The sequence below is a fragment of the Micromesistius poutassou genome (assembly GCF_964030765.1).
Source record: "Micromesistius poutassou genome assembly, chromosome: 16".
Classification (NCBI taxonomy): Eukaryota; Metazoa; Chordata; class Actinopteri; order Gadiformes; family Gadidae; genus Micromesistius; species Micromesistius poutassou.
This window is the reverse complement of record NC_140286.1, coordinates 7943009-7968509: the sequence shown is the minus strand read 5'-3', so window position 1 is coordinate 7968509 and position 25501 is coordinate 7943009. Positions and strand designations below refer to the sequence as shown.

Below are 25501 nucleotides of genomic sequence, written 5' to 3'. Positions count from 1 at the left end.
AGCTGTTGTGTAAGTGGGTGGTGCATAAGCACCGACACAATAAGTCCATTAACATGGATTTATCTTGGTTAGTTTACAATAGTTTGTCCTTTAAGACTCCTTCCGAAAGGCAGGTAAGAAGGTGGAAGCTCAGACACATGAGACAGACGAGTGCTGTCAAGACTGAGCAGGAAAACCTCCCAATTGACCGATGGTGACAATAGCCTACTTATCATCAGCATGGCCAGACGGCACATTACCTTCTGATGTCAACACGTATTATGCTAAGCGAGTGGAACCTGAGCAGCACAGAGAATGGTCTCATTCCTGGCATTGGCCAATGAGAACATTAACTGAATGTGCTGACCAATAAGATTAGCACCCTCATGCCCTGACAATAAGACTGGTCCCTTCATGCCCTGACCAATAAAAACTCACACAAGCCCTGATCAATAAAAACACTCACAAGGCTCAACGTAAACGGTTTAAACGGAATATAGCATTCCAACCGTAAAAAAACCACAAACATAACACGAAAAAGCTTGTGTTCAACACTTTAACAATCAAACGTCAATAAAGTTGATGAAACTAGCTAATAACAAGGGAAGTTCTAAGACCAGAGTCCATACGATGGATTTCTCAGACCGACCGGTAAAGCCTGCAAGAGTCAAATAAAGCCTGAACTGTTTTCTCCAGCCCACAGAAGCTACTATTACACCCCTGAGTGCTGTGTTGAAGTGAATCACACACAACTCCCCATATTGCTGCAGCCCCTCATTGTCCTCCTGCAGAAAACACTAGAGTAGAGCTGTAACTACAAATAGACTTTCAGAACAGTACTGTGAAAATGGAGGGCATCTCTCTCTTCTTAGCCTAAACCTTCTCCCTCCCCCATAAAGCAAAAGGTTAGACGGAGCTCACACGGGCTGATCCCCGACGTTGGGACTTCAATGAGCCGTGGACTGTTTTGGAAAAAAAAGCTTTTTGTGGAATCGGAAGTGACTGATGATTTCAATCGACTGGTTAATGATCCCTGTTGATTAAAGAGGGGGGGGGGAAATTACCCTATATGCAAATATGAGAATATGAACAACGGCGATGAGCAGATAGCGTTGGCCGCTATATCATGCCCAGGCAGGAAATTCAATTGCCCTTTTAAGCGGAATAGGAAACTACCTCTCCTCCACCATTGCAGCCACTGCTGTAATCGTTTTCCTTGCAGCGCTGTCGCACACGACCACCGCCAAAACCTCTCTCGATCGCTGGCACACCGCTGGTCATTCAGTGTGCCTGCCACATTTACTCTATTCTTGTTTCAATTTGAATGATGGATCGACATCCTCATTCAAACAGTGTTTTCTATTTTGGTTCCAACATAAACGCGGTAAAGCTTTTACAACAGCAACGATAGTCGGGTTAATTTGCTTGTTTTTTTCCGAGATATGAGGGAATTCAATATTGGAATAGAATCCAAAACACCTTAAAATTAATGCTGTATCGATTAAACCCAAAAAGGAAAGTGTCAACTGCACGTCCGTACCAAAAACAACACTACACTGTGCCAAAGTAAACAACGAAATTGTCATTTTCATACGCATCCGAGCATACCAGAAAACACTCCATTACCCAGCATGCAAAGCCCCGGCATACCTCTTTGGCCCTGTCCAGCTCGTTGTGCACCGCCTGCTTTGAGATCTCCACCTCGATGATCTTCTGCCGGAGTGTCTCGTTCTCGTCCTCCGCCCGGCTCCTCTTGTCCTCCACACTCTCCAGCTCGTTGTGCAGGCGTACCGACACGTCCTTGGCCACCTGCAAGCACGATGGGGGACGTTACCTCACGTGTGGTCACCCCGCTCCACGCGGGGGGGGGGCGGGAGACAGTAGACTGGTTCTCAGGGTCCCATCATGAACATGTATCCTAAATCCAGGGCCCCTGCTTAACATGTCCTTCTGTAGGGGGCTCATTTCACCATGGAGAAAGGGGGGGGGGATCCACTGGTATGTCGGGGTAGGTGCGTTACACAACGTTACACACACACCACACAGACGTAGGCCATGCCACGAGGATACATGGAACAACACATGTCACCGGTAGATACATGTATATATTGTAGTTTGTTTAGCTGTACCATTGTTGTGGAACTTGATGATGCCATGTGTATTATGCGCCGTGAATTGTGGAATTCAGAAAGCACTTTCATATTCTAAATCCACCGTTTGCACCAAAACAAACACAAAAATAGAACCGTTCTGATTCAAAGATCAGAAAGGTTGCAGCCTGGTTAGAAGCCTCTGCTTAATGACTTAAATGTTGAAGCAAGAACACAGACAGACAGAGTCAGACACAGAGACAAACAGAGAGACAGACAGACAGACGTTACCTTCAGGTCCTGCTCCAGGTTGCGCAGCAGCTCCCCGTCCACGTGTCCGGTCTGTGCCGCCCGCAGGCTCTTCTGCTCTGCCTTGCGCAGGCGGTACTGCAGGATGCGGCAGTTCTTGTTGGAGCGGTCCAGCTCCCGCCGCAGCTCCTGGCCCTGGTACACCTCCTCCTCCAGGTAGCTGTCGCGCACCTCCTCCATCTCCGCCCGCAGCTCCTCCACTTCATCCTGCATCAGGGAGGAAGAGGAAGTGGAGGGTGAGGATGATGATGAAGAAAGGAGGGTGTCAAGGAGTTAAGAGACCAAGACATTCAAGGTTCATCAGTATGGATTATGGAGTCACAAGAGTTGCACCTGCTCATGTCCCAACCTTTTCTACAGTAGGCGAGTAGAGGCGGTTGGCTCATGCAGACACAAGGGGATTTGCACTCTCTGACGCTGTAAGTCTACAACTCTACAAATTTATTTAATTTGTAATGCACTTTTCATCGGCACGATCTCAAAGTGCTACAATAAAAAATAAAATAAAAACGGAGGTAAGTTGAGGATCAATCTGATGAACAGAGTCTCCTGCACTGATATAAATGTTGGTGGAGGTCACAAGCCCATATAAGGCTTGTACATCAGATTGCATCATGGGATTTTTTGCTGCCAATACTCCCGACAACAAAGAGAGTTGTAGTACTGTATATGTATAATATTGACGGTATAAAACACTGTAACCTAGGCTACTGGATACTTTGTTTTGCCACGTCTAGCATGAAACCTCAGTTTCAAACATAAAAATGTCTCCCTATAAGGACTAATCATGTCATGATTCATTACTGCTTCTAAAATATCAGCGGTCATTGTAAAGTAACAATGTACAGCCCCATAGTTACTTTAACTCTACCCCAGTGGTCTTTAAAGAACCGTGGCATTATATTAAATTTTAAACCCTTAAAATATACTAGGTGAATACGATATGTTTGGATTAATTAATTACTTAAAAAGTATAAACAGCCTCTTTACACCTTAACCTTATTGAGAATCCAGATTATGTGTTTAAGGCACCCCCACACAACCTTCGTCAATGAGGTAAACATGCAAATTGTATGGATGTGTTTTCCATATCCAAATAGTGATATCATTCATGATGGCTCCAATCCACTGTAGACTGGCTCATAGATTTAGCAAATCACCAACTCAGATCTCAGAAGTCTGGTGTTTCCTCATTGTGGGAAGCTATACAGGTTCACACCGCTCATAAGAGGTACCTGTAAACACTGCTCATTTAAGTTCAGAGTAGATCTGACTTATGGTGCTGAAGGTAAGATTAAGAGCCATAATTTGAGTTTAATTTGTTGAAAGCCATGCCAACCGTCAGCAATTAGGGAATGAAATGCTCTACTAAATATCTGTTCTGGTTGCCTGCCTGCCTCTGTACAAGCCAATTACAATTTTAGACAACTCTGGAATCACTTCAGCCCAATCAGGGCATCTCCTCCCTGATAGGTTCGGGAAACCGAGTCTCAAATATCACGGCAAGTCTCCCGAGTAGATCACTCTCAAAGTCAAAACATTAATTAAATTTTTTTTTAAAGTGTGCAGTGTATAATAACTAAGGGAAGGAATCAGTGAATGAAAACAAAATGAGTTGTTCCTGCTTCTGAAAGAAAACGACGTTAGTGTCATCCGTGGAAGGCCCCGGAGGACTCATGCTTAATACTTCACCGCACGGTTGGACAGATCAATGTTACCCTGAAACCAAGCGCTGTCCAGCAGCAGCAACACTCAGAGACAAGATGTACCAGAACTCTTTTTTTTTTTTTACTGTTTGTCCATTTTGTTGTTTGTCAATTGTACCGTCTGTTGACTTAACTCATGAGCTACTGGATACCTGAATATCCCCAAGGGGATAGATAAAGTATCCATCTAAGTATCTACAGGAAGTACCACTGTTCTTCATTGTGTTTGTCTTCATCATGCGCGCGCGTTGTATAACAAGTTCATCAGTGGCAGGAAGCCATCTACTTGTGGCGGTCTTTAAGTGTGACAGTTTGTGGGGCTGGTGGATGAGACAAAGGAGGACATTAATTACATGAGATGGGACGCTGCTGACGGTAGGAGTGCTACTGCTGTGCCGCCGTGGCTGGTCTATGAGGGACGGTGTTAGTGACTGCGATTGTGTTTGTGTCGTCTTGTGGTGTAGTACGTTTTGTTGCCACCATTTCAGTGAATCATAGGTCCCGTCTTTGTTTTGGTTCACCTGTGGCTTGTGTCTAAGGGCTAATTGGTTAATGTGTTAATTGTGTTGACGTGTGGGGAAATGTATAAATTAGATAACTGGGTTTGAGTCGTTATGTTAATTGCTTTGTCAGGTGGCAGCTGGTGTCTCAGCAATTTCTTAGTTCAATTGGATTGATGTTGTGTTGTACGAGCAATACATTTTTTATGCTTTTCAATTTACTTTCTTAGTTCTTGGAAGCTGAGAGGGAAGTGGACAGTTTTCTGTCAGGGCTGTTATCCCCAGGCGTTTGTTACAGACAGCGTGAATCCTGAAACCAACACACACTCACACTTTGCTCTACATTAAATGCATGAGACCATGAAAGATTATAATCCTGAATACATCCAAGAGAAAAAGTAATCAAACTCATAATCTTTTGTGTCTGTGTCTGTGTGTCCCATCTGTCACTTTGACAGCGAAGTGTAGAACTGTTTGATCCTACCCCCTCAAAAACACCACGCACACACACACACGGGGGAAACACGCACACACATCTGTCGGTTATTAAGTCATATGAGAGGGAGCCTTACAAGAAGAGCTGGCAGAACTGACAAACTTGTACGAACTTGGAACTTGTCTTGTATGCGCACCCACCAGATCAAGGATGGTAAATCCAAGTGACATGAATGCTTTAAAAATGCTTTGATCTATTCTCTTCATCAAACATTGCCAAAGATCCTATTTATCTCGGAAGACTGTTCCAAGAGATGTAATAATAATAATAATAATAATAATTGATTGAATTTATATAGCGCTTTTCTAAACACTCAAAGACGCTTTACAGTGAAGGGGGGACCTCACTAACCACCACCAATGTGTAGCACCCACTTGGGTGATGCACGGCAGCCAATCTGCGCCAGAACGCTCACCACACACCAGCTTGAGGTGGAGAGTGAGGGAATTAATGAATGAGCCAATTATACAGGGGGACGATTATGGGGCCAGATTGAATGAGCCTGGTTGGGCAGTTTTAGCCAGGACACCGGGGGATCCCCTATTCTTTGCGATAAGTGCCCTGGGATCTAATGAAGACATCAACCCATGGACATCAGATGGATGAAGCCATGTTTGTAACCGTTTTGAAGAGGAAGAATACGAAGAGAGTGAGCTCAGCACTTTATCTGAACCCACTCTGGGAACAACGTGTTCACATTCACTACCCTCCATCTTTATATCGCGGCGGGGATATCCCTTGGTGGATTAATAGTGATACCTGCTGACGTGTTCAAGAGATGTAGGCTATATTCCACACACTCAGCGATGGCTGGGCCAGCTATATGCATCAGCCAGGGGTGCATTTAGGTTATCACGGCATTACAAACTTAATCCTACAACTGCATGATTCTATGTTTTCTGTGTGCTCAATAAGTGCATTATCATATACCGGTGTTTTGCGTTGTAAAATCCCATGCAATTCGAGATCAGAAGAAGTAGAATAATGTGTGTTGGCAGGTAGCCCATAGCCTACCTTGAGGTAGTCGTTCTCGGAACGCAGGTCTTCAATTTCTCGTAGTAAATCGTCCTCGATGAAACGCTTGGCGCCGTGGTGGTGCAGTTTGAATTGTGCGCTTGTTTTCTCCTGCTCGCATCGCTCTCCGTGTGCACCACGTCCACCTGAGCCGGACTGCGCCTGAGCCATGCCTCCCTCGGCTGCAGAGGCAGCCTCTACTGCTTGCGAATGAACAGCAGCAGCATCAGCGACTGCCTCAACATCCCCGGCAGCGGTCTCTGAGGACGACTCTGCCTGCAGCGGATTATCAGCCCCTACCACCTGATCCCGATCGCTGGAGCCCGTCCCGGATTCCGCGTCGCTGCTGGCGGCCGCGGCCACAACTTTCTGCTGCTCGTCCGAGAGCGGCTCGGACGGACAGTCAGACAGGTCGGAGCTGCTGTCCGTCTGGCTGACCCTGCCGCCCAGAGACGAGCCGGTGGGAACTCGTATGGGAGATCCGCCATAGCCAATGGGGCTGAGAGAGATCGAGGCTAATTTCCCCTTCTTGCCTTTGGCGAGGACGGGACTGCTCGTGGCGTGGTGATCGGGTCTGCCGCCGCCTCTGGGCTCGGATGGGGGTGCGTGTGGCGGGGCCTGCTTGGTGCCGCTGCTGGTCGTCTTTTTCGGGGTGGTAGACTTTGTGATACTTTTCACAGTCACCGTCGTTTTGTCTTTCGCCACAGTGATGTGGCGTCTGGAGTTGCGGTTGTGGTGGGCGGCGGAGGAGGAGGTTATGGGCGCCTGCTGCTGCTTGCTGAGTTTAGGGGACTTGGGCACGAGGGCAGGTGGTTTGGAGGATCGAGAGTGCACATCCTTGAGGAAAGGTCTCGCCGGGGAAGGCGCTCTGTTCAACCGCTTCTTCTCAAGCTGCTGGTGGCTCGGCGGCTTGATGATGATGGTGGTTGTGGTGGTGGTAGTGGTGGTGGAGTCGCTCCCAGAGCCGTTGGAGCTGTCCATTGTACACAGTCAACACCAGTGGGAGACAGGGGGACGACGAATCCACCACACCGGGGAAAATGTCTGTCGGTGTTGTTCCGCAGCAGCAGCAGCAGAAGTAAAGCCTCGTGTAACCACCTTCCCTCGTTGGCTCGGGACACGCATCCTGCGCCTGTTCAGTTAGTCCATCGCGTCTGCATTCACCAGGTTGTCATTGGAGTCTCCTCTGGTGTCTCTGGTGTAGGCGACTGTAGCTCCGCTCTCACTCACTACCGTGTCCCCGAGGGGAAAGCTGACATGCTAGAGGATTTGTTTGGAGGGACAGGTCGCGTCCGCAGTCGCGACGGGCTCAGGTAGAAAGGGGAAATACGCTACGAGTAGTATTTCAGTTCAGGCCCGCTCCTCTCTTGGTGAACGATTATCCATTCCTCTTCTTACGTTTGTCCATCTCACACACTACCCCCTCCAACCATCCCTCCCTCCCTACCTTCCTTCCTTCTGTCAATCACTCTCTCCGTCTCAGGCCGGCCCCCACCACTGTCTTCTCCTATCTGACATGCAAAATCTGCAATCGCTGCAGTCTGAGCTCGAGACGTCCGTGTGAAACCGCCGAGGCGCATGCGCTCACAAACACGAGCTCACACCCCTCTGCTCTGCTCTCTCCACGGTGGCAGCGGGTCGGACACGCCTTCGTGCGTGTGCGATAATTGGATGCTCGAGACGCAGACACACACGTGGAAGAGGAGGATGGATGGATGCGTAGAATGTGGCATTGAATACAAGTCACTGTCGTGTAATAAATATACATCTTTTTTTATTTGCACTGCATTAGTTTAAAGAATGCAACAAGTTAACACCACATATTTTCAAACTTGCCATTAGTTTCAAAAAAGGTAACATGTTTAATACAAGTAGGGGACTTATTGTAAATGAACCATGTTAAAATAAATGCATATTATATATATGTATATGTATTATCCCAGAAGTTGTTGCCATAGATGGGACTGCTTTCCACCGTGTTCAAGTACCTTTCACTTTAAAACACTTATCTATCTATTCATGATGTGACCATCAGTAGATATTGTGTGGTCCAAATTTTATTGGAAATTAATGGAGCGAATTATAGCTCGGATAATATTGCTTATTGTGTGATATAACAAGCTCATGTTGACACTTTTAAGGACAGTGTGTTAAAAATCCTGTATGTTCAATAAATCGAGGGTACGGTAGTAGATTAATAGATTAGTAGATTAGTAGATTAAACGAGTGTCAATTACACACATTTACCATTGCTGGTGCTTTGGCACACATAAAGGAAACAATGTGGTGGGCTACACCTTTGTGTACAACGCTATCACAGCTCGGTGAAAAGGGTCCAGGGTCAATGTGTGTCATCGCCACTAGTTTAGTCCACTACCCGTGCTCTGGGTCATAAAAGGAGCAGATCCATAATTAGTGTTATGAGCGACACCGGTGTTTGTCTTAGAATGACTCCTCTGTGAAAATGGTCTATTGGTCAACCTGGCCTTTTACCCTAAATTAAGAGAATATTACATGACATAATGCAGGCTTTATCCACCTCTGACAGGAACATTCTGGGGAGATAAAGGAACTATTCAGCACAGTAGGAAGGTTTGAGTATGCTCAAAGCAAAGCACTTTACTGGTCGTTATACTTGGGGAGGGTTGACCTATCATGAGGTCTGAGTGGAACAAAAACAAATGATGGCACTATATTAACTAAACAAAATACTTATTCTTAAAATCATGAGAATAGAATACTGCGGGGCACGCTATGCATTCAGTTAAACACAATTTAATAATGCCTTATACATTGCCATAGTGTTAGCAATAATTCTTGACTTTCAAGGTTGGCACGGATCACAATATCAAACCATCTTCATGGACCAATATTGAGGATATACAGGATGTGTGAGCAAGAACTCCTCTCTGAACCAAACCAAACTGTTGTCATCTAAAGCATACTTTTCAAACTCTTTAAGATTTTCTCTCCGTAATACAATCACATGGCCATCCTGCGATGAGATGCATGTGTTAGTACATTAAGAGCAACTTGGGAGATGATCCAAAACAATGACCATTCATGAGCCAATCCAATGTTCCTGAGTCACTCAAAAATACAGAAAATGCTTTCTTGCATTTCAAAATGTCCCCTTTTTTTGCGTAAAAATATTAGTAAGAAGCAGGGGAAAAAACAGGCACTATTTTTGTTTTTTGTCATCTCAAAAACCACAATCTTTCCTGGAGACTACATTACCCAGCTGTCTTGCTTTGCCATTACCTTCAACAGGGAGGGGATTAGGCGACTTACTTTGCCATGTGCTTTACTACTTATCAGTAATGGACTTCCTTTCACGACCATTTTGAAATGTCAGTTAGCTGAAAGAGACTGTAGTGCAAAACATCACAATGTTACAATGGAACTCAAGCCAGTCCACAAAATACTTTAAGGCAATCGGTTCCAAATAAGGGGCAAAAAAATGCAGAACACACAAAATAACTACCTTACTGAAGGCCATGCATATATTAGCATTAAAATCCTGCACCTTGTCATATCAAAGAGTCCAGTTATTGAAGGAGCCCGCTATATCTCAACATATTTACACCATCAATCTAGTTTCAACGACAAAAAGTATGTGCTTTTCCATTTTGTGCATCATTCTGAGTCTTTGTTGGTACGAACACAAGTTTACTCCAAAACTAAACAAGTGTACCTAGGCCTAGAATTGTCCTTATTAAATAGTTGAAAAGTGTGCTTTGTATCTATCCCTTTTTCCCCATTGGGTGCACAGTGGAGACAGAGGGCCAGCTAGGGTGGTTCCTGGGCACGTCAGACACGTGCAGTGCGGGGAGGTCTTACCCCCTCCATACCGCTATACAAAAAACAAAATCAAAAGACAACAAAGAATGTAACGACTGACCCCCTCTCAGAACGAGGGGTCCCCCTCCCTGGAGACCTGAGGTAGTCTGGGGAACTCACGGGGACGACCACCATGGAGGCGGTGCTTGGTGGAAGCAGGTAAAACACAAGTTCTGAAGAAGGCATTAGTGAGTGTGTTTTAGAAACCTGTTAAAGTGAATTGTTAAAATATTGTGGTAGTGTGGGCATGTGGGGAGGCAGGTGGGAGAGGATTTATGAGAGACAAGTCTCACGCTTCAAACGTCCAGATGGCTGTCTTGTGCTGCCATCGGGTGGCCAGAGTGGTACACTGCATGCCCAATATTTATTTGTAGTTATGCGGGTTGGAAATTGGGAGGGGAGGGTTTGGGGGTGCCGTTTGGCCCCTCAGCAGCAGCGCATGCGTGGCGGAGGAAGCTCGGGAGGCACTTCCGGCTCAGGCTGCAGAGACAGGATACTGTTGGAAAGCTCCCTGCTGGGCATTTCCAGAGGCATCTGTTGTATCAAGGAAACAAATGACAGGAAGTTGACTGCATGTAAAACCAAAGACATCTAGTCAATGTAGTGGTCTTATGAAATGGGCTCCGTGTGACATTGCTAAGTGTAGCAGAGATGTAATTGCTGTTATTGGGGTCAACATACAACACGTGTGTTGACCCCAATAATCACATCTAAATCGTGCGAGAGATGTTTAACACAATGTGGCTGATGTGAAGCCAGACTGGTCCCTAAACCTAAAGGTTTAGGGATCGAATGGTTATGGGAAAAAAACACACATGTTGATCTAGGAGTCACTCTGAGATAAGGAGTCTCTTGAGGCCAGAACAAAGCATATCTTGGAATCTGTCTGAACTTCTCTTCCCACTCATTTCACAGGTGACTCACTGGTGACTCTGAAAATGAATGGGAGTTCAGCCTCTCCCTGCTGCTCTGCCCAGCTATTGTAAAACTGTGGCGGTCATCTGACCAGGGTCCAGCCCCAGGCTGGGGCCGTACTACACGATTTCGAAGTTGGATTTTGAGGTGGTGAAGAAAAAAGGATATGGCACCAACCTTACTAAGAATGTCATCCACCAGCTTCAGGAAGATCTCGTCCACGTTGAAGTTATCTTTGGCGCTGGCTTCACAAAAGCGCATGCCACTTATCCGAGAGGCAAACTATGGCAACAAAATTAGATTTGTTTTAGTGACTGGCTGCAGGGGGCACCACTATACAATGTACATTGTAGACACAAACTGGTTCAAGGCTTGGCAGATTTACCATTTCCATCTTTAGATGTAAATTGAAATGTAGACATGAACATCCAACAGATTTTTCATATGTCTCAAAAGCGTCTACAGAGGAAGAACCCAACAAGCTGTTTAATGTGTTCATTATTGTTATATTTCTACCTAAAAGCCACCTGACACCAATGTCAAAACTGCAAGAGGAGTAGCACCAGGGCCCAGTGGTTCAAAAGTTATCTGATTGGATTAGATCAAATCTTGAAAATTGGTTGTTCAAAAGAAAAAAATGGATTCTAAAATAAGGTTAAATCTCGAAATCCAATCTTGGTTTAGATCTGGATCAGACCTTCAGAATGTGTTGTTAAAAACTTTTTACTAGTATTGGGATAACTTGGGATAACAATCCCAAAAATCTGGATAACCCTGACCCCAGCAGAAAGACAGATTCAAGGAGCCTTTCAGGAACAAAATGTATTAAAACCTGAACATTTGTGAAATAATAAAACATTGAACTCTGACCATTCTTTATTTTGTAAGCTATTGGACAATTATTTGATGTGGGTCAGATGAGGGGTCAGACAGTTAAAATAAAAAGGAAATGGAATGGGATGTTTGTTTTGTTTTATTGTGCTGTTTTCTGTCTCATCAAATAATAACACTTTTAAGTTTAAAAACGTCACACTGACTGTTCTACCTGTTGTTCCTTACAAAGCCAGTAGGCCTAGACTACATTGTGATATGTAGACCAGTCCCATTTTAAAGTTTTGAAAGTTTGAATCAGGATCAAGGGGATCCAATCCAATGTTGCTTTGAAAAACTGTCACAGAGATAAAATGGATTACCTGATTCGGGATTTCCAAATCCGGATCATTCTGATCCAGATTCAATCTTTTGAACAACTGGGCCGAGGTGATTCCGAGCAGAAAGACTGTTGCATTCATGCATGATTTAATACAACAAAAACTCTTAGTCTGTGTGTGTCTGTCCCGTGCCACTGGCCTCACCCTCTCGGCCTGCTGTTTGGTGATGATCCGATCCGTCTCACAGTCCAGCTTGTTCCCCACCAGGAGGAGCTCTGCTTCCTCCGAGGCGTACTGTGGCACAAGGAGATACGCAAAGGTCATCATAGCTTGTTGATGCTGTGTTTCACCAGGGAGCCATGAGAAAAGTCTATTTCAAGGCTGTATGGCTGTCGAGTTTGCTATGCTGTCGAGTTTGCGAGTTTGCTAGACCAAAAAAACAAAAAAATAATCTTTCCCTTCAATAGGAAAAAGTGCTTACGGAGATCAATAGTACTAGGTAAATAGTTAAGTAACAATGTGAAATGTACGTTCTAGACAAATATAGATGTTAATGTCAAATAAAAATCACCTTTACAATCATTCAACATTGCAAATAAAGAACGAAAAAAATGCCTTCTTTTTTTTTAACATCCACAGTTCTTCCACAAGCATTTAATGAAATGTACCTTGTCTATCATTTTCATCCATTTGGGTAGATCTTCAAAGGTCTCCTGCTTGGTGATGTCATAGACCAGCACTATTCCCTTGGCTCCTCTGTAGTAGGCCGATGTGATGCTGTTGAACCTCTCCTGGCCAGCCGTGTCCCTTCAGAAGACAAACACATACGGTCACTCAGCAAGCAGGGGAGTGTAGTTCATTCAATTCATATGCGGTTATGACCCACATGATATGAGTATCACACTAATAGAGTATCTATCATAGAGTCATTGAACACACATTTTTGTATTGAATAATTATTATTCATTGATTCCTTTGTTTCTGCTTTGACTCTGAAGCATGTAAAGAAAAAAATGACAGACAGACAGACGGATGCGGAAGCAAGCGACACAAAAATGCAGCAGACTAAAGTTAAACTCAGCTACAGTATGATTCATCCCAGCAGCAGTCTGAGTTAGTGCAAAGCCATGAAGCAACACTACTACTGTGTTGACCATACTGTACCTTTAGACAGCCTCTCTCCCTCCCCCTCTCCCCCCTCCACGTGAGTCAGGGTCAGGCCGTGTTTCGAGCGGCAGAGAGCCGTCAGAGGCAGTGTCACCCGGCTCTGAGCAGCGAGCGTTAGGGTGCAGCAGCCATGGGGTGAGATGGGTTGGTCACCTGGTTGTGTCGACGTTAGTGAAGCAACATGCAAGATGAGACACATTCAACGAGGTCACCCCAAAAATATACGTAGGCAGAGGGGGACCGAGAGAAAGCGGGAGACAGAGACACAGAGAGAGAGACAAAGATAGGGAGAGAGAATGAGAGACAGAGAGAGTACTGCGTTTACATGGGATAGCTTGATAGGAGAGAGAGAGAGAGAGAGACACAGGAATGGAGAGGTGCCAGTTTTGGCAGCAGATCGAAAACCGCAAACCAGATCTAGTCAGGGCACTAGATCTGGTTTGTTATGTTATTATGTATGCCAACAAGTGCTAACATGTATGAATGTTATTAGTACAAGTGTCTTGGCTTAGTGCTAATTGCGGTTTTAGAGTTGACATAGAATTTATGATTACGTCACATTTCTATGGCAAAAACATTATGATAAATAGCACATATAATAATGAGACAATTTGTAAAAATACCTATCAAAGTAACTAATCAAGACCCTGAATCGATAGGGTAGCTGATCCGATCCACCAACCACACTGGCACACAAGAGGATCAAGACAGCGGTGAGGGGCACAGAGTTAGTGAACGGGACAAACGCATTAGTCTGAGCGGGAACAACAGTTATTCCCTGAATGTTTGCGAGCAGCCGAGCATTGTCCACACACACACACACACACACACACACACACACACACACACACACACACACACACACACACACACACACACACACACACACACACACACACACACACACACACACCCTTTTGAACTCCATGCCCTTTGGTTTGTTCGTTAGCATAACTGGAGCTGGGAGAGCTACAACCATGCAGCCAGAAGAGACTCTCTCTCTCTGACTGTAATGAGTGTCTCAAGATGCCATTTACAAAGTCCTGTTTCATAGAGGTCATGAGACTTTCTCGTATTCGGACTAGAGAACAGACCCCAGAAAAAGATGCAGCCCTAGAACGGTGGCTTTGCATTGGTAGGCAGCAGGGCCAAGATGAGTATGCCTACAGTGTGTGTTGCTTGGTAACTGAGAAAAGGACAGAGGGGGTGTGTCCTTTTGACGCACGCTTTGCTTCATATTCCTATTCTCATGTCCAGGTTAGCAAATACAATAAATCCATCAGCTACAGTACTGGAAATAAAAAAAAAATTGACGTTTCTTCTATTTTATTTGTTAATAAACCAAGTTAATTCAATCTGAATTATATTTTTCTTAGAAAAATAAAGCCATGTAACATCCTAGCCGTATACCTTTGTCATGTTTAAATAATTAGTTAATTCAATAATTTTGTAATTTTTGTATGGAAGTGTAGAACTGAAAAGCTGTGTTTGTCTGTAGCGAATGGTATCACAGTGTACTCACCAGATCTGCAGCCTGATCTTCTTTCCTCTCAGATCCACGGTCTTGATTTTAAAGTCGACTCCTATGGGAAAAGATTAACTAAATAAATTAGAGTGGGCACATTTCCTGGCCCTACTTTTGGTCTTGGATTTGGTACTTGTGCTGCTGGAGTTCAGAGAGACCATTTTGTTTGAACATTTGTTTTACACTGACCTAGAGGAAGTTGAATAATCCTGAATTTTAGATTTGTTTTGTTCATCTGCCATCGTCAAAGTTCAAATACCTTACTGGTGTTTAGTTGAATGCTTTTGTCCTTTTAATTGGGCATTTGGAAAAACACAATACCATAGTGATTTTGTAATGCGTATTATGGGAAAGAAAAGTATTTCTTCCGCCCACATTAGCTGGAGTTTGTCACAAGCTTATGACAGATAGAGCTTGTCAGTGATCTCAATTCTCAAATAGATTCTCAAATCGAGAGTTGTGACACAGGGATGAGGGGGCACAAAATGGTGGACCCCTTTAGCAGCTGCTTATGTTTGCACACACATGCACGTGAAGGTGCGCGTGAGTGTGTGTGCACGCGCAGAGTCTATTTTAGGAATAGGTACTACTGAAGGCTACTGTGAATGGAATGGTGTGTCCTAATCCACATGTGTACACGTTGTCAGCTGTCAGTCGGTCCATATCTACTACTGCAGACAACACAAGACAACTATCGTCATCAGAATCATGCAATACATTTTAACACACAATACAATAATGCCTTTGAGGTCTGTGTGATGTAAACCATTACTTTTAATGGATTTAGGTGGATTGATTTCATTATAAATTTTAAGTAATTCAATCCACTGTCCTTTGAAAATGCAAGCAGAAGTTTTGTTTAATTTCATGTCAATCATAAATGTTATTACAAAGTTATTATTGTTATTGTCATTGTCCAATGACAATTCAATATTTCAAGTAAAATATTTACCAAGTTTAGTTCTGCTTGAAGCTATTTAAGGTTCTACTTACAATATGAATCCAACTGGTAGAAGCATTATTAGCAAAATAACGGCCAATTACAGAAACCCAATTATAGAGAAAGCAATTATAGTGGTAAAACACAAGCACCCCTACCCATAAAACGATTTGTACTACAATCACACTGCTACTAGTAGTTCAACAAAGTTAAGTGGAAATACGTTTCCTTATTTAGGTGTATACTACGTATGCATTGTGTTTTTGTTGTCTGACAGTCCCAGAGCTGGAATAACAGTTATCATGCTATAACGTCCATGTACCCCCAGGTGTAGAGACTGTCACTCACACCAAGTTAATGCTCAGGTCAGTTGTTTTAATTTAAGCATAGGCAAAAATATAATTCCTTATGTTGATTGCACAGAAGAAACAACCCCAGACTAGATGTCAGGAAATAGAAAGAGTCCTACTTCATGCTGTCAAGCAGTTAAAAGTTAACACAAACAAGGCAAGGCATCAGATTCTTACCTACGGTGGACTTGCAAGCTTCACAGAAAGTGTCGTCTGTGAATCTTTCCATGAGGCTGGTTTTGCCAACACCGCGGGAGCCGATAATGATTATTTGTAGTTTAAAGTCAGCGGGTCTTGGGGGGATCTTTCTGCGGCGCGACTGAGCACCCAAAGCTGGGGACGAGTTGGAAGAGCCCCCGCCACCAGCCCTCCGTTGTATGTCATATCGTGGATCCATCAATAACGAAACATTTATAAAAAATATATAATTTAAAAAAAGCTAATCAAAACGAAAGGGAGCCGCTGTGCTCACTTTGTTTTGTATCTAGAGAAGTTGAAGAAAGTTTTTCACTCGCAAATTGTTGTTCTGCCATTAGAGACAGGCGACCATCATTACGTCAGTGACCACACCATCAATGTTTCCGCTTCCGCCTATTTCCGTAAAAAAAGGTATTTGGGTATTAACTAATATGCTTTATATTTTTTATTGATCCTTATCCAAAATATTGTATAACATGTTACTAAACAAGATTTGTGAAATAAATGCAGAATTTGCCGACATTTACTGACCATTATGCAATGTAGTCTCTATTAAAAACGAAACTATAAACATATAACAATTTAATAAATAATCTTAGCTTCGTTAATGATGAAACGGAATTAAACCCCAAACAAATAAATTACGTTAATGGGAAAATGATGCAAGGTATTGCGGATGCCGTCGCTCCTCGACGGCACCCGTAGTCTGCGACGTCAGTGACGTAGCAGCGCCGGAGATCCTTCCTTGTAATCCAAACATCGTCGCTGACAACATATTGCAATTTAGCGACATTTGACATACGGACAAAACCTGACGAAATAGCGTATCGTTCACAACAGAATGGCGGCGCAGAAAATAAACGAGGCCCACGAGCATATGGCTAAAGCGGATAAATGGTAAAGTAGAATACGTTTGTATTATTATCAGGAAAGCTATGATTTAGTCCTAATGACATCCGTAAAGGCCACTCTGCTTATTTTACCACCTGTCATGTACATTTTTGGTAACCCTTTCCCATTATTTAACATGAGCGTGTTTAGGACTAGCCAGATCTTCCTGATCTAATATGCTAGTGTGTTATGACTAACGTGAAACATACATGGTAAACAACGTTTAAGGATAACCAGGGTCCTGGATGATATTTCGTGGCACGTATATAAGAAATAGAGCCTGAGGCTAGAACATTGGTTATGGATCGGTTATTTTCTGTTCAACAAGTCTTCTATTTGCAGCCTTAAAACCAGCCTCACGAAGTGGAAGCCAGATTTTGACAGTGCCGCATCAGAGTACGCCAAAGCAGGTACGGTCTGTTCCGCATATAGGCGTCACCATCAGTCAAAGTGTGCGTTTGAAACTCATTGTGGATTTGTCTGGTATTCTCCTAGCTGTGTGTTTCAAGAATGCAAAGCAGTTTGAGCAGGCAGCGGATGCGTACTTAAAGGAAGCTGAGTACCACACAGAAAACAAGACGTATCCTTAAGAATCCAGTTTAGCGCATGACTGATTATTGATTTCCTTCCTTTTTGTGTCTCTGTGTATATACATTTTCTTAACTTGTTATGCAGGCTTTTCCATGCTGCAAAGTAAGTACATTAACTATGTTGTTTTTGATAAGAAAATGGAAAAACCAGATTTAAGCTAAAAGAAAATGAACCATTCTTCAGTGAAATGTATCTTATTTTGTTCTGCTTTCCAGGGCTATTGAACAAGCCGGAATGATGATGAAGGTGAGTGTTGTAATAGAAATTAAAGCTGCGAGCAGCGTTTAAGGTGCCAAGCCTGAGCCGGCCAATAAACCATCAAACCTAACCCTACCGACCAATAAACTATCAAACCTAACCCTAACCCTATCGACCAATAAACCATCAACCCTAACCCTACCGACCAATAAACTATCAAACCTAACCCTAACCCTATCGACCAATAAACCATCAACCCTAACCCTACCGATCAATAAACCATCAAACCTAACCCTAACCCTAACCAGACCATGACGCAGACCATAAACCTAACCATTAAGTTTGATGATGATTGGGTTAAGTTAACCCAGCCTTTTGGCGTTAAGTAAAATTTTGACGATTTTCAACAATTTTTAGCCTCTGGCGGCCATGTTGTTTTGACAATCAACTTCATATTAACTGAGCAGCTGAAACTTTGGGCCCCAACAGCCACTGTGTCGGTCCCGCTCAAATCAAACATTGCGTCTATGAACTGGCGATTTTAGTGACAGGCCACGCCGTGAAATTCCATTCAAAGTGGCCAACTTTGACGTCACGCCACGGACATGCCCTTCAACATACAGTCACAAATAGCACGGCGTTCATTCAGCAACATTATTCAAGTGTACTGTCAAATTTTGAAGCAGATCCGATAAATTCCCTAGGAGGAGTTCATTCAAATACAAGGCGAAAAAGTGAAAATGGCCACCGAGAGTGAAAATGAAAATATCCGACTTCCTGTGGGTTTTGGGGCATGGGTCCAAGAGGCTTTTCTGTAGGTCCTGGCACGTTATATGTGCCTACCGAGTTTCATACATATTGGTGAAACGTGGCGCAGGGGCTGCTTTTTAAAGTTCCTGTAGGGGGCGCTACAAACATGACAAACACGATTTTTGGTATGTGAGCTACAGGCACCAGTCTACACGTGTCCTGTGAATTTCATATTCATAACTATTACGGTCTCCGCAGAGTGGAAAGTTTGTTCAAATTTGACGATTTTTAGCCTATAGCGGCCATGTTGTTTTGCCAATCGACTTCACTTCACTTGAGCAGTTGGAACTTTGGGCCCCAACGGCCAACAAACATTGCGTCTATGAACTGTGGCGATTTTATTGACAGGCCATGCCCATTTCGATGGCACGCCCTATTTGAAAATATGTCGACTTTAACTTGTTCAGAATTCGATTCTGAACAACTTTTGTATTGGAGTCAACAACATAGGAGTCCAACTTGATGTTGATATGAGCAATTAACTATTTTTACAGTTTAAACCACGCCCCTTTTAGAAGTCAATGGCTCATGGGTCATAGGTTCTTGAGGCATATTTGTTCAGCATGTGGATGTGCATGTGTGAGCAAAGTTTCATGAGTGTAGGTCAAACTGGTACCGAGATATGCTTGGAATTGGTGGTATAGCGCCACCTTTGGGCCAATCAGTGTAATATTTGCTGTCTGTTAATCTTGGGTCAACCTCTACAGGTCTAGTAAGTTTCATAAAAAGCGTGCGAGCAGTTTAGGCTGTGTAAGTCAAACGTGTCAGAATAAAAATAAAAACATTGACAATTACAATAGGTTGCCTCGCACTTTGTGCTTGGCACCTAATAAATAATTTGCCCTGAAGCTGTACAAATATGAATGCAGCATTTACATGTCCTCTTTATTTACGGTGCTAAAGGAACAAAAGAAGATGCCGGAAGCCATCCAGCTCATAGAGAAGGCCTGCATGATGTACATGGAGAATGGCACTCCAGACACCGCTGCCATGGCACTCGACCGGGCTGGAAAGTGAGCTCATTAAGTTATTAGTAGACAGACACTAAAAGTACGACCATATTCACCTTCTAGCTCTAATATAATTCATAACCAACAGAAGCAAATTGGAGGACAGTTTGCCAGTTTGCTACACTGTCCCAAATGCCCCAAAGGGCTTCTCATTTGGACATTGAAATTGGCTATTCCCACAGAGAAATGATTGTCTTACCCACAGTAAAACACCAATACATGTTAGCATAAATACAAAGCTAAACTACTAACTTAAAGCATTATAACCAAATTTTACCAAAATCCTACCACTGTTCTGTACCACATTTCCCATATGTGATCAAGCACTATTTTACCTTAAATCAATGTAAACAAATGATTTTCCAAAATATCTCTCCACCATTTTCTCCCTGTAACAAATAGACATGTTTTCAGAAAGTCGTGGGTGGCATACTTTGATATGCATCTGGTGTTAGGTGTCAGGGCTCATAGAATGGTGTTTTGTTTTATTTGGAAAACAAAACTAAAACTGGTTTAAAAAAACAAATTGAAAGGGACTTCCATAAATATTTATAATGCCATGCTGCGAGCAACTGGACAGGGTGGACAGGAAGTACAGACCGTAGAGGAACATTAACCCATTTTCTCACCCCTTTCTTTCTATCTTTGCTGTTTAGACTCATAGAGCCTCTCAACTTGGATAAGGCTGTGGATCTGTATCAGAAGGCTGCCGGTGTGTTTGAGGTAGGCAGCCGTCCTAACCTAAAGATTCACCTGTATTGAGGTGTGTTTAGTGACTGTGAGACTAACACGGTGATGCCTTCTTCCTTCAGAACGAGGACCGTCTGCGACAGGCAGCAGAACTGCTGGGCAAGGCCTCCAGACTCCTGGTCCGAGTAAGAAGGTAGGAAGAAGAGGAGCGGGTTAGAATTAAATGACCAGCTACCTACTAAACTTTACTATACTAAAATGGGTATGGATGTTTCAACACAGATATGTGCTCTTGTAGCCTAACAGGTGTTTGAAGTCTTATCCAAAAAGTGTATCCAAATTGTTTATTTTGCCTAGTACCTCAACTGACTAATTGACTCAATTGATAAAAGCCATTTAGTGGTGAATCTGGAGGTCTTATCATGATAGGGTCATCCCATAATCTAGTGATTCATCATAAGCCCCAGGTGTCCTTATGTAATGTTTCATTGTTACCTTGCATGGTCCCTCCCCATCCCAATGTTTGTGGACAGGCTGGACGACGCAGCAGTGGCCCTGCAGAAGGAAAAGAACATGTACAAAGAGATTGAGAACTATCCCATGTGCTTCAAGGTTGGTGGCCCGGGTTTGACCCATTTCAGTGACACATGCAATTTATATCAATATCCATCGTTTGAGCTTGATGAGCGAACCAATGTCATCCTGGCACTGGCACTAGTGCATCTTCAAACTCTTCCTGCTAAAGTGACATGCTTGGTTTGGCTTTGCCATGTCGACATTTCATTGTGATGAAGAAGTAGAATCAGTGGAACATTTTGTTCTAAGAAGAGAAGAATTTCATTGTGTAATGCTAACACGTGTTTTCTTTTAGAAAACCACCGCTCAGGTGCTGGTTCATCTGCACAGAGCGGACTACGTAGCGGCTGACAAGTGTGTCCGAGAGAGTTACAGGTACAGAACATGAGTGTGTGGGGATGTGGCCTCCATCATTAGGACCCTGTTGGCTTGAGCAAAACATGTGTAAATAAATATGCAAAAGTCATGCCCTTCCTTAATATAGGAATGTAGCCTCCCCAACTTGTACAATCTGTCACTTACCAACCTTGTTTATAGCTGGTTGTCATGGTGGTATGAACTTCTGGTGATAGGAGCTGTCCTTGGTGGGAACTTGTGAGGAAACATTAAGTAAGGACAGCAAGACATACAATTTAGGGAAGAAACAGCCTCAGAGTGATGGGACAGGTGGACACTGATACGGCGGAGTACAGCTCGTTGGAGGACCCTAACATAGCCGTCTTCTTCCCACAGCCTTCCGGGTTACAGCGGAAGTGAAGATTCTGTTGCCATGGAGACACTCTTGCAGGGCTATGATGAACAGGACGAAGACCAGGTGTACCGTATCTGCAACTCACCTTTACTGAAGTACATGGATAACGACGTGAGTCTCGCTCTCTTGCTACTGCTATTCCCACACCTAACAAGCCCATAATTAATGTTATGTCTTACCGTCCCATACTGGCAGCAGTTAATCTATAACGTAGCCATATACACGTAGCATATGTCATACACACACAAATTGGCCTTTGGATCGTATGTCAACTTCACCGCCATATTTTAAAGATTTATTTTTGCATTTTTCAGCTTTATTATAGAGAGAGACAGAGAGGAAAGTGTGGAAGACAGAGGGGAAGACATGCAGTAAATGACCCAGGCTGGTTTCGATCCTGGGTCTCTGCGATTAAGACTTTGCCTAATATATGGTATGCGCCTTAGCCCAGTGCGCCACCGGGGCAAAGGCTGTAAACAAATTTAAGTAAATGGGTGACATGTGGTATTTCTGGATATAAAACCCAATAACATTAACATTTCTTCAATGATTTCTAGTCGTTTTTATTCAAGGGTTTATGAAAAAAATCTCAGCAATGCCTCAAAGCAGTCAATGTGCAGTCTAGGTATATATGGCTATGATCTAATCAGGAACTCTGCTATCACAGAAATTATATGGCACTTTCCAGTTAACTCTAACCCTTCCAGCCCAAACAAATACCCATCTGGTGTTTTTTTATGTTGCATTAAATGTAGAGGCAGTAGAGGCAGTATTGCAAATCCTCTTTCCAAACCTTCTTCCTTATGGTTGTTTTCCCCACTTTATTTGTTAAAGCAGTGGCTATATTATGCCCACATTTCCATTACTGTTAGTGAGATGTGCTTAGCAAAGCTGGCAGTGATGATGGGGCTCTTTTTGTTTATTCCTTTTGATTCATGAGTACTGCAGTTACTGCCAGCCCTAAACCTTGTTTGTTGTGATTAGTTTTCCGCTCATATGACCAACCTAATCAAATAATACCAATACACAAAAAGTAACTCACTCCTTGCAACTATGGCATATTTCCTGCGTACACAGATGTACTAATTAATGCCGGAATACACAAAATGAAAGAAGAACAATTACCAACATATCATCAAATCAATATAACGTTGGCGTCCCTGATATTGGTCTTCAAAATGAATGAACGTGCCAACCGAGTCAGAGTTCTGTAGGACAACAAGCAACAGTCCCACAGGAAATGTAGTCTTTATATTATAAATCACTTCAGCTTCCAGTGAAGAACTACTGTACTGTCTACTCTTCTGCAGCCTGGGTGCCCCGGTTTACAAGGACTTGTTCACTTTGGTCATTTTCAGAAGCTCACAATAAGGTATATTTGAATCAAACCCTAGTGTAGTCCGATTTGTAGGGAGAGCACAATCCCAATCAATTGCAGCGCCTAAATCGAAATAGAATAGAATATTTAAGTATCGAAGAAGTATCACTAGCCTCACTAGGCTCAAGCTTCAGGTTATAAGCTTTTACTGCTATCCTTCTAGATTGTCTATGAAGGATGGCTATAAATTAGCCAGAGCTTGTAAGTCAGAATGTGAGACTTGTAGTACTTGTAGTACTGTCCTAAAGTCCTAAATTCATTTAAATAAACCGTAACCTAGGCTAATTAATACTTTGCTTCACCACGTCTTGAATGAGAAACGCTGTGGCATTATCAAACACAACTATGTCTTCAAATTAAAACAAATAAATAAAAAGATTTTAATTACTAAACAATGTTATTGTTTAGTTATTAAAATCTTATTACTACCAATAACATTCCTATGCTCGTATACTTTTTGAAAATTCTTTCGAAATTGAGGCGACCAATGCGATGTGAGAACGAGCCCTGTGAGGGGTACAATTCCATCATCAGCCCAATTAAAATAAAGCAGCTATTGTATTTCTTACCATTTTTTGGTAAACTGGTTCTCGTTATCGTGCAGGGGCGAACACTGGGTTTCACAAACCAAATCCCATTTGTTTTTTTCTTATATTTCCCCCCCCCCCCCCTGCAGTACGCCAAGCTGGCCATCTCCCTCCGCGTGCCCGGCGGCGTGAGCAAGAAGAAGGCAGCCGCGGCCGCTGCCGCAGCAGGGGGCGCCAGCGGAGCGCCGGCCGAGGACGACGACTACGCCGGAGGGCTGTGTTAGCTGTTAGCCTCCCGAGCTGAGTCGACCCACTCCAACACACACACACACACACACACACACACACACACACACACACACACACACACACACACACACACACACACACACACACACACACATACACTACACTACACTACACTACACTACACCCCGGCTGCACTTTCCCTCCTGTAGAAGTGGCTTCTAACCCTTTACATTCCCTGATGATGATGATATTGTGAAAAAATCCAGATGTCGATTTTTCAAAAAACATTGAAGCAAACTGCTAATTAAATGTAACCCTCAAGTCACAGTGGGTATTGCAGATTTGCAGATCAGAGTTGGCAGCCGTCAATGTTAAATATAACCAAGAAACATTTAATGGCAATGTACAGCATCGAGGTGCATCATCCTCGGTTGTATGAAAATTAATTATATAAATAGATGTATACGTTGATGTCTGCAAATCTATAATAGTATATGCCAGGTATTGACTATTTGTCGGTGTGAAACTGTGTGCTTTGTAAACTTTGCTGTCCCAGTGGTATCTTCCAGAAGCTAACATAGGTGTAGTGGAGCCGATACGTGTGTTGATGTTTGTCAAATAGGAGTTGACGACGTATGTTGATTTTGTACAGAAATTATTTATTCAGTATTATAACTGCTGGAGGAGAATATCATTATGTCACTTGTCTTTTATCGGTGCATGTGTGGGAAGGAATGCAGAGAAGTATATTGCAATAAACAGAAATGTTTGTGTATGGCGATGGTCATAATAATCACACACTCTTGTTTTATAGGACTTAAGAACAGACTACAGGACTAGTGCTCGAACCATCCTAGTCAGGGTCTTTTAAACTGTGGTAGACTGTTTTTGATTCGTCTACCTCAAGGTCTTTGTCACCCCAAGACTCCTCTTTTGGTGGTTGCTAGTTACAGTGGCTAAGAACAGTGACACGTGATTCTGTTCTTAATAGTAGAAACCCATGCTGTTGTCAGGCCCTTATTTCTTAGTAACTCTATTTAAAGCAACAACTGCTAAACCTATTCATTTTTACAGTGCTGGCATATCTTGATTTTATTATTTCTCAAAAAACACTTTAATTGATTTCACACAAGAGCTACTTTCACATAAAACAGATAGGAATAACTCTGTTTCAAACTGTTATATCAAAACGATAAAGGGAAGTTATACTATTTGTTTTGTATTTTTACGTTGTGCATGCCTTAAAGTAATTCAACCTCCTCAAGTCATTTGTACTTCATGTCGTAATCTTCAATAACTCTAATTCCATTCATTATGTATTCAAGAGGCAGATAATAATTTGCTGGACTGGGTCATGAACTAAAGACTAGAGCGCACCAAATCGTCTCTTGATCAACACATAACGACCGCAAGGCTCCTCAAGGAGCCCATTTATTTTTTATGAGGGCGAACGGTTGCTCTAATGTTCCCCCCTTGTTAAGCGTAACGCCCAGGGTTCCGGTCCTAATGCACACTGATGCGGTTTTCTTTGTGAGACTTCTTTCCCCATAACTCTGGTGATGTATATGTGCATTAGCAAAAATCACAGGCTGGACTTGAGTATGTTTATGTTGTCATCGGTGTAAAATAAAAAGTTCAAGCAATCAGTCT

General features: G+C 43.1%; 3 protein-coding genes across 3 annotated transcripts in view; 1 reads left to right on the top strand and 2 right to left on the bottom strand.

Annotated features, from left to right (window-relative positions):
* Positions 1-7075, bottom strand: part of mtcl1 (microtubule crosslinking factor 1) — a gene marked incomplete at its 5' end in the record, with an annotated part of 46931 nt that extends 39856 nt beyond the window's left edge. The window contains 3 exons of the mRNA XM_084481476.1: positions 1630-1788; positions 2361-2585; positions 6095-7075. Of these exons, the coding sequence (XP_084337602.1) occupies positions 1630-1788; positions 2361-2585; positions 6095-7075 (1365 nt within the window). The remainder of the gene's footprint in view (positions 1-1629; positions 1789-2360; positions 2586-6094) is intronic.
* Positions 7076-7888: 813 nt separating this feature from the next.
* rab12 (RAB12, member RAS oncogene family) lies at positions 7889-16523 on the bottom strand. The gene is made up of 6 exons (XM_084480546.1): positions 16160-16523; positions 14690-14750; positions 12669-12807; positions 12205-12294; positions 11027-11131; positions 7889-10468 (listed from the first exon to the last, which is right to left on the bottom strand). The coding sequence occupies exons 1-6, from the start codon at positions 16377-16379 to the stop codon at positions 10361-10363; spliced, it is 723 nt and encodes a 240-aa protein (XP_084336672.1). The 5' UTR covers positions 16380-16523; the 3' UTR covers positions 7889-10360.
* Positions 16524-16918: 395 nt separating this feature from the next.
* On the top strand, positions 16919-25485 carry napgb (N-ethylmaleimide-sensitive factor attachment protein, gamma b). Its single transcript, XM_084480917.1, has 12 exons — positions 16919-17077; positions 17414-17481; positions 17567-17651; positions 17747-17764; positions 17878-17908; positions 19574-19683; positions 20337-20403; positions 20493-20563; positions 20904-20982; positions 21242-21321; positions 21679-21808; positions 23752-25485. Exons 1-12 carry the CDS (start codon positions 17022-17024, stop codon positions 23884-23886), a joined length of 930 nt encoding a protein of 309 aa, XP_084337043.1. The 5' UTR covers positions 16919-17021; the 3' UTR covers positions 23887-25485.
* The last annotated feature ends 16 nt before the right edge of the window (positions 25486-25501 follow it).